Source organism: Pyrus communis, chromosome 1, assembly GCF_041283825.1.
Source record: "Pyrus communis isolate YQ-2024b chromosome 1, ASM4128382v1, whole genome shotgun sequence".
In the NCBI taxonomy this organism is placed as follows: domain Eukaryota; kingdom Viridiplantae; phylum Streptophyta; class Magnoliopsida; order Rosales; family Rosaceae; genus Pyrus; species Pyrus communis.
The window spans coordinates 9,514,322-9,526,974 of record NC_142565.1 but is presented as its reverse complement, the minus strand read 5'-3'; the positions used below and the strand labels follow the sequence as shown (position 1 = coordinate 9,526,974).

Here is a 12,653-nt window from a genome sequence, read left to right as displayed (position 1 = left end):
CTAGCTGTAGACCAAAATATAGCCCCAAACATTTCGTAAGGTGTCCTTTGGCACAAGCCATAAGCTCATACCATTTTGTGAGTTATTACTAAAACACAATAACTGTTTCATGGTGTTTGATGACATAAATAATTAGGGTTCTTATGTAACACCAAGCGATGCTTAATTCACAAGGGTAAAGACCACGACTAGCGGGTTCTTTGATTTATAATATATATATATATATATATATATATATATATATATATGTTTATAAAGGTTTCTTTGTTCTTGGACGAAAAAGGAAAGAAAATCTAATCTTAGATTTTGTATTCCACCTAACTAGTGGATTGTTTCCCCTTTCCGTTCTTATGAGCTCAGCAATAATGGAGACACCAGCATATGAGCCTATGTTACTGTTGCGGAAAATACTTGGAAAATATTTTCCCACTTGAGTCACTACACCCCAACCAGAACGAAAAGTGAAAATGCGATTAGCTTGACACAACTGATCACATACTTATTAATTTAAGTAGAATAAATATAACAGAAAATGAATTCTGCACACCTTTTTTTTTTAACATACATTTATATTAATTTTTTCTTTTGATTTTTTTTTTTTACTTTTATTTGATTTAAAAATAAACATGAATGTGCATGAAATCAAGAAGTACAAAATGATTCTAAGTCTTTACTTTTATGTGTTTACTAGCACACACAAAATCAAGAAATACGCGAGTTTTATAATATTAAATTGTGTAATCTAAAAATCATGAATTTTGAGTCAGCATAAGGATGGATTATTCTTTCTCTTATCCATAAATTGTCACATTCTAAGTAAAGTTGATTACGAAGTCAAATTCGTAATCCAAATTAAACAGAGAAGGTCAACATTGAATGTCATTTGAGCTTTACTTGCGGTGGAAGTTTGTTAGCATGTTCAAGTCTACTAAGTAGGTAAATGCCTTTTACTAAAAGGGCAGTCACATCTTCTACACTCTGCCATTAAATTTAATATTAATTATCATTAATCTGCAATTCGGCAAGTGATCGACAGATTTCTAATGAAAAAATGAATTGAATGATGAATGCATATCCTGTCTAATCTTCAACTTGTCAATCCTTGACCTTACATTTGGTAAATCATCTCCAAACCAAATCTTTTCAAAATTGCAAATACAATAAAATAAAGTATGAAAGTCTCATTTAAATTGTTTTTTTTTTTTTCTGTTTGTCCAGCATATGCCTTCAAAGATACTGCAAGGTAATAAAATTGAAATATATTTTTTAAATGATTTATTGAAAAGTAGGAAAATCCTTAAGAATTTCCAATTGAATGCCATGAATTTGATCCAAATTAATATTTTTGTTTTTCTTCGTCAACTTCGGAGAGTGACATAAATCCATTCCAAAAACTCAACTTGCACCAAGATTCTCCCTTTTGGTCTCAACATTAAACCAAAATTGGTCTTAGGCCATCTCCAATGAAGAGAGCTAAATGTTTAAAAGCAAAAAATGACCTGATTTGTCAAGAAAATCATCTCCAACCGATGGTTAGACGATAATTATATGGAGCCCACCAAACTATTATATGGCCAAATGGGACATCAGACTGGCCAAATGTAGCCCCCCTCTTAGCTTTTTTTTTTTGGGCCTAACTCCCTAGTTACAATAATTAATTCAAATTCAACAGTTAGATTAAAAAATATCCAAATGTAGTTTACTTAAATTAACCAATAAATTTAAAGTATAAAGTTAAAAATAATAAATTATTGAGGGAGCTATATTTAGCTCATTCGGTTGAAGATGGTATATAAGTATTGTCTAAATTGTTCAGTTAAAAATAATTTTTTGCAAGACTATAATTATACATGAGATTCTATTTAACATTTTCATTTGGAGATGACATATATTGTTGAAACTTGAAAACTAAATAATTTTGCTGTCTATGACTAGAACCAGCACAAGAGGCCCATTTGTGGCTAAGGGCCTATTTAAATATGATGCCGTGTAACTTTGGAAAACACTTTCGTTAAAGGGTTTTATTATAAATAAATAAGTTGAATTTTTTTCAGTGTTTTCTGAAATAGCATTTAGAAGAATAGCATGAAGAAGTATTCGGCAGGTGCCTCTTCCAGAACGCTTTCTGAAAAAGCTTGTACGAGCCAAAAACAGATTTTCACTTTTGCCAAACAAAATGTTAGAAGCTTATGAGGGGTTTTAGCAATAGTGTTTTCTTACGCCCTTTACATTTTGAATTAAAATGTTAATGAGCTTATAAACACGATGAGTTTTTCATTTGTTTTCCTAGCCCATTGGAATAGATAACTATTACCAAATGGAGATTTTGCACACATAAAAATACTTTAGTGCCTTTGTTAAAAGTCGGAATAAGCCCTTTTCAAAAGCAAAATAATGTTACAAGCTTAGTACATTTGAAGACTACATAGTGATTAGCGATTAGTTGAAGTTGTACACAATGAAAGGAAATTGGGTTATCATCCAAAAAAATCTTGTCCTACCTACCATATCTTTCTGCCTGTTGTACTGAACCTTGGTTGACAGAATTCCCGGCGTTTGAGAGGACCTTAGGATCATCCCATCAATGTCAACGGGGAGAAGCAGTTGTCGCTATAGACACCCGGTCGAGATTACTTCTGGCGGTTGAACAACCGTAGAGCTGGTTTGGTATTGCTGTGCTTTGAAAAAAAACTGTTTCGGCTATGTTGTGAGAATAAGCAGCTATGAAATAAAGCAGTAGAGTGTTTGGTAAACTTTTTTTGTAAAAGTGCTTTTGAAAAAAAAAACAGTATTATAGTGTTTGGTAAACTTTTATATAAAACAGATGTGAAAAAAGCTGGTTTTTCAAAGCTGGGTTTTGCAGCTTCTTGTTTTTGGCTTTTTTTCACCCAAAATTGTGAAAAAAAGCTGAAGCTGAATGTTTACCAAACACAAAAACAGCTCCCAGCTTTTTTTGATACCAGCTTTTTTCAGAATCACCTCAGTATCAAACCAGGTCGTAGTCATGTCATTGTTTCTATGCAACATTCCAAATACTGTCACAGAGCTGCCTTCTTGAACATACCTGCAAAACCTCATGAAAACCTGCATGACATAAGCTCTTAGGAAGCTCAGGCCAAAATGTAAACGAAAGCATTTACGCAGCAGGGTATTTAACCGAGATTGTTATGTATAATTAGGATACCCTTCCTCCAGACGTAGTAGACGAGATTCAGGTGAGAGATTTCTCTCACTTAACCATTTCCTCAAGTGAGGAGAGAGGATTCTGCATCTTTTAGTGTTGACAAGTTTGCTCTCGACAATTAGTGAGAATCTCTGTCAGTTGGAAAGCGAGGAAGAAGAAAAAGAAATTATAATTCTAAGTACACATATTTCCTATTCTTCGTGATTCAGATACTAGTATATAGATATGCAAATCAAGATTTCAGGAATATGATCTGCGCAAATTTCTTATATATCTACAAAAAGAAAATAATATATTCGTTTGGTTGGTTTGATTACACCACTACATTTATGCAGTTTAGATTTGGCAAAATCACAAAATAAATGAAATATTAAAGCATACTAAGCACAGAAACGAGCGAGAAACTTCAAATGTGTATTATTTATACTAATTACAAATTAACTATTGAAACTAATCACTAGCCTAAAATAGATTATGTCACACATATTATCTTCAAACTTTTTCTACCATCATCTTTTCTCCAATTACCTTGATCTTTATAGGAAGCAGTAGATGCTAAAAAATGCAGGTTAAGCCATCCAAGGCAACAGAAGGGTAAAAGCCTGAGGCCTCCAAACCTCGTAAATCTTTAACACGCAAAATACTGAGCACCACAAAAACAACGAGCGAAATAGATGTAAGCATGCCAATGTAAAGGAGCCAAAACATAGCATAAGACAATCAGCTCCCGGATAGAAGACAGGAATTCCTAACTGAGAACAATAAGCAACGATACACTAAAATCTTTAGTTATGAGCAAATGAGAAGAGCTAAATGGACAGTAATTTGGACCGTGTTTTTTAGTCCAAGGGCCAAATGAAGTCCAAAGTCGAGGTGCAAGATGATCAGATGGATGTGGCAGAAAACAAGACCATAAAAAATGACTAAACTTGAGTGATCATTTTGAGTACCAAGTGCCAATTAAGCAGTCCAATCCTGATAAAGTTAACTAAACGCATAAATTGACGCAAAGCACAAAGAACAGGGAAACAAGTATGAATGATTTATCCATCTCATGAACGCAATCAACCTATTTGATCTAACTTGGACATGCAACAGTCTGCTGATCCACATGGCTACAGAAGAGTATTCATCCCTCACAATATGCTAAATGCCAATGGAAGCATGATCTCTCGACAGTCCCTGGCCGTAGAGTTAATCCCCTGTACTCGTATAAAAGAGTAGAGGCATAGATACAGCCGGTAGCTTTGGCATATGAAGATTCAAGGGAGAGACTTCCACATGATGCAATCTGAAATCATTGGAACAACATGTTATTGTTCGTCCTCCCATATGTTGAATAGACCTGTTTGGGCCCGAAATAATATTGTTGGGCCGAGCAGAGGGCTGTGCTCGGCCCAAAGCTGTGTCAAATGCTATGGGCTAAGTGATAGATTCCGGGCCAGTTAGCAGGGTCGGTCGAATCCTATCCTAAGAAGGAGTAATCCAGATAAATAAAAAGGGTCGAGGAAGTCCTGGTGCAACCAGGATTCCCGGCCAGCAAGGAATAAAGCCTTGGAAGAGGGGAAAGTTCAAAGTCCTAATGGGAGTAGGTTTGTTCGAAGTAAAGTTGGAACGGGACAAGGACTTCCAATCCAAATAGGGGTTCGATTCGGTCTCAAGAAATGGATGCTATAAATACAAGAAATCATGCAACAAAAAAGGACCTTTAATTCAACATACAATTGCCCTGCGCAAAACCTCTCAAACACCTTGAGATTTTTCCTTTTCTTTTTCTGCCAACACACCTTCAGTTTGGATAAACAGCACTGTGAAGGCGACTGGCGAACATCTTCAGTTTGGATAAACAACACTGTCGCCGTAGAATCAGCCGACCAAGGGGCATCTTCAGTTTGGATAAACAGCACTGCGTCGAGGCCGACTGGTTACTTATCCAAGTCTCGGCCGAGGAGGGTTTTCGGATCCTTATTGGCAGGGGTCATCTTATTAGCCTTCTTAGCGAAGTAAGGTGTCACGAGTTACGACATTCGGCGTATCGGACGCCGAGTGATTTTATGATTGGGTATTCACGGGTGAGTTTTAGAGTTCGGCATTCTGATGGCCGAACCACGTTCACTGTCAAGACATACATTACCTTTGAATCTTTGTGTCCGTATAGTCTGGTGTCGATTCGACGTGCTTATACTCTTACAAATATAATCACGGTGATCGAATCAAGCACCGACGATTTGTGAACTTCGCAAAACTAGCAGCCTCGTCTTCAGGCTCTAGAACCCAAAAACTGAAAGTGTTCCTTCCTCGGTCGCAGTCGCAAGATTAAGAAGTCAGCAACGCGCTCAACGCGACAACAACAAATTTTACTCCTCGGCCGAGCTCGGCCGACGTGCTGGCCGAGCTCGACCGACGTGCTGGCCGAGCTCGACCGACGTGCTAGCCGAGGCTGAGGTCAGACTCCGGAACCGAGTTGAGGAACCAAAAGATGGCATGTTTGGTCGCCCAGTGCCGTACATTCTAGACGACGAAAGTGGCGACAAGGGCGGAGAGCAGGAGGTAGAAGACGAAGAAGAGGGCATTGCGGACCAGAATGAGAATGAAGATGGAGACGGAGAGACCCAGAAAAAAGATGAGTACGAGAATGTAGAGAACCGGAGACGGAATGGGCTTCAGGGTGCTGCTTCTGTGGTCTCTCAAAGCTCCATTGGAGCCATTGGAGAGGTCGTTCATTACTTTTCCGAGCTTTTGAATCGGTGGTTATGGCGTCGTTCTTTCGATAAAGCTCTCACCTTTACTGAACCAGTGAGAACGGAGGAGGAGACTGTCGGGTAAAGTGACTAAACGCAATCCCATTTCGACACTTGGCAGTCATACGACTGGGTTTTGTGACTCTGGTAGTCGCTTATGTGGACCGCCTTGAAACAAACGGGCCGCGTATCTTGTGAATTTATGTAATGAACACGGAACAGTGCTTGCGGTGTGGTGTTTTGACTATTAATGGCCTGAGTCTGAGGTTTGGTATGCTCTGCTCTTAAAAGCTCCTGAGTGACTACTTGAATTTTTTTAGGGGAAACTTGATATAAGTTTAATTTTTTGAACCAATAGTAGAAATTGTCCAGTTTATTAAAATAAGTCCAATTTTTTATATTTAATTATTTAATTATCAATAGATATCTGTTCAATGATAAGATTTATTATAAAAATCAAATTTCTTCCCAATTATCTCTTTGCTTATTTCCTCTTTTTTTTTTTTTTTTGTTATTTCTCGTTTTTCCTCCTACTTTAAACCCCATTTATAGATTTTATTTTTAATTTTTATAATCAACCTATCACAGGTTAATTATATTTATCTACCTATATGACAGATTCTTTTTTTATAATCAACCTGTCACAGAATAATGTGTCTTGCTTGTAGGTATGTTATGTTTTTTTTCTACCTTTTAATTAGGTTTCATATCTCACGTATAGGTATTATATACATTCATATATTTGTTACTTGAGTTAGGGTAGAATGTTTTGCAGATAAATTTATGTTAGTATATTATTTTTTTTGTTATAAGATATTAAATATATTCTTTTGGAGTTGGGAAATGCATAATATTAAATGAGTATAAAAGAAATAAAAACATATAATTAGATAATTAGACTCACTCCTAAAAACACTCTAGTTTTTGGACCTAGATCTAAAAGCCCCATTTTGTTATGAGATGGCTCGAGTTTGGTTCAAGTTTACCTCATAAATGTGAGTTTGAGGTTCGACATGCTATTGGACTATATGTCCTTATTTTTGTACCAAAAAAATAAATAAATAAATAAAATAACACTATTTTGATTTATCTAAGAATATTTTTATTTCCATTGATTTTATTCTTAATATTGATGAAAAATCTCTCAGAAATAGGCATATCCTACTATTATTTAATTATTTACAATTTTCGTTTACACTTGAATTGAACATTTTTGAAAAATAAGTTATTTTGAGCTTGGTTTATATAAGAGTTGGACCAAATCGGAGTTTGGATAAATTGTATGGGTTTGACTAGTGAAGCACGTCCTCACTTGAGTTGGTTGTCTCGTGCCAAGTTAGCGGTTCTTCAAACCTTTGTGAGGTTCTTTCAAGAATATCAAGTATCTTGCAGAGCAACAATTGGCTTGGTTGCTAGCTAGGTTGCTTAGGTAGAAATTGTTGTGATTGGCTCACTAAAGTTCCAATTGGATTGCAAGTCTATTTGAATTCAAGTCAAAGAGGAGAACCCGAATTGAATGAGCAATTTTCTTTTCCACTCAAACAAAAATTAAGTTAAAACACCCAAAAGTATGGTTTCTTTGGGTTATCTTCTTGTTTTGGGCTTCATATTGTAACCTAACCAACATGATCCTCTCTAGATCCTTTTTGTGAGAATCCTGGAGATTTGTTAATCATGTTCGTTTATCGTACATCGTGCAGTCAGTTTTCGTCAGGTACTGTTTGTGTTCAATTTTAAATAAAAAAAATTAAAATGATTTCTGATCTCACGATTTACGATGAATGAACACAATTCACGGATTCTTGGAATTCTCACAAGGAGGATCTAGATTCGTTACCTAAAGCTTGCCTACAGTAAGTAGAACTTTACCACGAATTTTGAGAGATGGATATGAACCTAGAATATCAAATAGATTGAGAGAGCTTGTCGAGTTAATCTAATTCATGTACAAGTTATAAGGGAGGCATAATAAGGCTTGAGTCCTAGAGTGCGTGAGAGATTAAGACCTACGGTTTGATAGGGAATAAGGGGTTCCTTAGTAACCAAGGCTGTCTAGTCTTTGCCAACTAGTGAATTTTTTTGAAGGGGATCACCAGAGTGGATGTAAACAAAATTGATTGAACAACTGTAAATTCTTGTGTTCTTGCGTGGATGGTGCTCTTGCCTGTGTAATATTTATCTTCTTTACAATTGACTGCGTGCGTAGTTATAATATAGCAAGATCAATACTATCTACTAGGAAGAAGATCGTCATGTGCGACAACTAACTGCGTGTGTGTAAAAGGGCATTGACTCCAAAAATAAAACAAATTCATAAATGTTAGAGGCTGCATCAGGGTTCAAGGTCTAGTTTTAGAGCAACAAACTAACTCCTACAAATTTCTAGCTGAGCGCATGCATACATGTTTTTGTCTTTGGGCTTTATAAATATTACTTTTCCAAGATTAGACACAGACCCACATATCACAAAGACACAATGCTCCTTAAAATTCATTTTCCCAATAAGATCCCCATATATCTGTTGGCCCTAGTTCTCATTCATTCATATGGATCTTTAATTGTGACGTCGTAACTAAACAGAGCATCAAAGTGATTGAGTGTAGGAGGATGCGTGCAAATGGCATGATTATCAACAACCAGTCTCCAAAAGCTAATGACATTCTTATGAAAAAAGCCCCTTTTTCTTGATCACTCCACTAGATGCAGCACTTCATTATCTATATATGCACACAATTTCTGTTTTCAAGACCAGAAGTCCCACCACTGATAATCACCACTCGTAACATCAAACAGACCATCAGAATTCAATTTCCCCCAATCCTCAGCTGATGTCAAGGAACCGTCTGCAGACTCCACTAAGTTCGCAAGGTCTGGTTCATCTTCCAGTCCAAAGTACTCTGCTTTTATGCGGCTGTCATCATCTGACAGCACCCCAAGTCCTCCTTGCTCTGATTTTTCCACTGAAAAATCAAGCTTCACCTTATCAGATTCAGAAATGGTGGCATCTCCGTTATCTGACTCACCGTCAATGCCATTGTTCATAACTACATCTTCCCGACAATTCTCCCTTTGCATCATCATCAGATTATTCAGCTTCTGCACCTGTCACAAAATCAGACATAATCTATCAGTTCTTGATTATCTTAACATGTTAAAATTAGTGAAAAATGTTTTGTTCCTTACATGTAACGAGTAATTACTTCTTACACATGACACATGTGCCTAAACTTTTCCCCTTTTTTATGGTTTTAATGAGTTACTTTTACACGCATCAAACTATACTTAAGGTTTACAAAGAATGGCTTCTTACAGGTGATGAACCAAGCACTGTTCTTCGATTAGGCATATTTAGCAAACCGGAATGAATGAACAATTACCTGAACAACCAAGGCCTGCTTTTCTTTCTTCAAAGCTTCAAACTTTGATGCCAAGTTGTTGTAATTGGCTCTCAATTTGCTGTAGTCTCTCTCGAGCTGCTTAGACTTCCATCTAGCTCTCTTGTTCTGAAACCAAATAGCAACCTGCTTAGGTTGCAACCCTAGCTCTTTGGCCAACTGCATCTTCTTCCTCGGCTCAAGCCTCGACTCAGACTCAAAGATGGACTCCAATGACCTAATCTGCTCATCACTGAACCTCTTGTTGTTCTTGTTGTTCTTCCTCCTTGTAGTGGCAGCTCCCAGTGGGCTCATGCAGATGAAAGTCTCATGATCTTCTGCCGAGGGACTCGAATATTCGATTTTATCGAGCATCTTGGCAGATCGATTAGAAAATCTTAACAGGGTTTTGTGGGTGGTTGTGGAAGGAATGTTTTGGGAGTGTGCGAGTGTGTGCTTTTTCTGATATGTGCATGATATGGAATTTGTTGGTTTTTAAGGCTTTATGCAATGTGTGTTTGATGTCATGGTTTTTTGATCTGACTGGGTTTTGCGACTTGTGATCGCTTCTTTATATCCAAAATCTATGGGCTCTGATACGTATAGTGCTTTTTCTCTTTACATTAATCAACACCATTTTTCTTTTTCTTTTGCAAAAGAAAATAAAATTATGGTTTGTATCTAGAACAATCATTTGATATATGATATAATATTAATGAACGACATAATTGATATATCATTATTATAAGGTAGGTAAATAATAAAAACAAATACACGTGTTACTGTTTTAGTAAAATTTTAATATTATGTGACGGTGTTTCGAGTACATTAAAAAAAACTCTCTTAATTTGCGCACATACCATATGATAATTTTGGTGAAGCTTATCATGAAACGGTATTTCAAGTATATCGAAAACTCTCTCCTAAATTATTCAAAGACCATACTATATAGTAAATATTAATTTTCCCTTCATGAACTTAGGCTCTGGCTAGCTTTATAGCCGAAGCTGTCTTTGTTAATTGCACTAATGCAGGCACATAATTTAGTGATTTAATATTGTTTATGACATGATTTTAAAATGCCTTTGTCATTTTCATAATTTGAACTATGGTAGTCAAGCTAAGTCTTCTCCTAATGAGTGATATAGATGTCGGCAACGTGAATCATGTTCCAACACTGAACCTTCCGACTTTGTTGATTTTGTGAGACCTATATATGAATCTATGATGCTAATATATATAGGTTCTTATATGTTTAGTTTTGGTGTCTACTAGTCCTACCCCTTGAATTGTCGTAGCTTAATTTAAATGGAGATACAATATTTTATACAGAGGCTGAAGTTCTGACGAATTCAAAAAAATTTCGTTACGCAAGTAAACGAATCTTGCATGCCACTCTTCTTTGTTGTACTTCGCTCCTTGCTTTACTCCTCACATTTTGAATTTTTTGTTGGTATAACGATTTATTTTATAATAAGGGAAGAGAGAGTTCGGCTAAATCACACAATGAGCAATCTAATTTGGTATCGAATTTACCATCTACGAGATTCGAACCTAAAACCTATCACTTACAAGTGAAGAGGAATACCACAAAACTGCGTATAGTACTGAGTACTAATCAAATTTTGTCGAACATATTTCTCCACTGATTCTATTACATACGTCACTAGAGACAAATTGTATAACATCAACTCCTGAATTTAGTGCTAATCCAATCGTAGACACTCCGACATGTACAATTAGAATCTCTATAGAGAGCATGAAATAAGGTTGCACATTGAAATACATTTTCACATTATTTGATAGTCTAATAATGTAATACGTCAAACTATCTTATTAAAAAAAATCTGATCATGTTCATCACGCTAATAAACTGGATGTGATTAACATTGAACCTAAACTTGGTGAGTAATAGGTCTCCATCATACACCAAGTTTCATACTTACGATTAAGAACTCCTCAAGGGTAGGGCTTAGGGCTGGTTTGATATTGTTGTGCTTTGAAAAAAAGCTGCTTCTGCTGTGCTGTGAGAATAAGCAGCTGTGACATAAAGCAGCAAAGTGTTTGGTAAACTTTTTTTATAAAAGTGTTTTTGAAAAAAAAAAAAAAGCAATATTATAGTGTTTGGTAAACTTTGATGTAAAATAGATGTGGAAAAAAGCCAGTTTTTCAAAGCTGAGTTTTGCAGCTTCTTGTTTTTGGCTTTTTTTCACCCAAAAATGTGAAAAAAAAACTGAAGCTGAATGTTTACCAAACATAAAAATAACTCTCAGCTTTTTTTTATAACAACTTTTTTCAGAATCACTTCAGTACCAAATCAGGCCTTAAAGCCACTTCCATTTCCGATCCGGAGCCATGAAAATGGTTTGATCAAGTCACTGTCGGAACGTGTCCAACTTTGGTTCTCCCATCCAGACGATCAATTTACAAACCCCACATCTGAATTAAAATCGTATTCAAATCAATAAACATTGAACAAATCACCAAAGGAATTTTATTTTAAACCAAAAATTATGTTGTGCCCTGACAAGACTCTGTCACCTGTCACACGTCGCCGAATTATCCCTTGCCACCTGCCCTTGGTCAAAACTTGGTATCCCATTTTCTTTAGGGTTTCCAGTTCTGCTTCCTTGACGTGGCCGGTATCTGGTGGTTGTAACGTAGAAAGCTTGTGGATTACAGCCGACACGTGCCCTTTATGTTTGTTCTGATTTGTAGCCAATTCCAGACTCGTGCCTGTCAGAACAAGTCTTCAAGTTGTCTGTCATGCAGTGCTGTTTGCCACGTGGTTGTTTAACCCTATCATCCTAGTAAACCCTTCAAATATCATGATTGATGATGCTATGGACACATTTATTTTTATTTTTTTCAAATTATTTGTTAATTTTTGTTACTTAATTTTTTTCAATTTATTTGATCTATAGACCAAAATTGAAAAGATACGTATGAGAAGTAAAAAGAAATGTGTAAATATTCTACCACAATATGATCTTGGCCATATTTTTACTTGGTATAAGATCTTGGTTGGTTTTTAATCTATTTTGCAGAACTATTAAGATTAGTATGAAACTAATTCTTCTTAACAGCTATCTGGGATGCTGTACATATTACTTCGTCGATGCTCTATATATTACTTCGTCGATGCCGATTTTAAAAGTTCAATTCAAGTCGATCGTATACTAAATAACATATATATTGAAGGATTTATAGAAATTAGAATGGTATTACTTTAATAAAGTTTATATTATTTCTTGTTAAATAACTCGATTGTAAGATGGAGACACTTTGAAATTTATACTGACCCACAAAATTGTTTTAAGTTGGAGAAATTTATTAAATACTTTATGGGGCTCA

General features: G+C 35.9%; 1 protein-coding gene and 1 pseudogene across 1 annotated transcript; both read right to left on the bottom strand.

Moving 5' to 3' along the window:
* Positions 1–2,497: 2,497 nt before the first annotated feature.
* Positions 2,498–5,908, bottom strand: LOC148699113 (protein SHOU4-like; annotated as a pseudogene).
* A 2,305-nt stretch (positions 5,909–8,213) lies between these two features.
* LOC137720929 (homeobox-leucine zipper protein ATHB-12-like) lies at positions 8,214–9,845 on the bottom strand. Its single transcript, XM_068460049.2, has 2 exons — positions 9,303–9,845; positions 8,214–9,027 (listed from the first exon to the last, which is right to left on the bottom strand). The coding sequence occupies exons 1-2, from the start codon at positions 9,672–9,674 to the stop codon at positions 8,668–8,670; spliced, it is 732 nt and encodes a 243-aa protein (XP_068316150.2). The 5' UTR covers positions 9,675–9,845; the 3' UTR covers positions 8,214–8,667.
* Between the last annotated feature and the right edge of the window lie 2,808 nt (positions 9,846–12,653).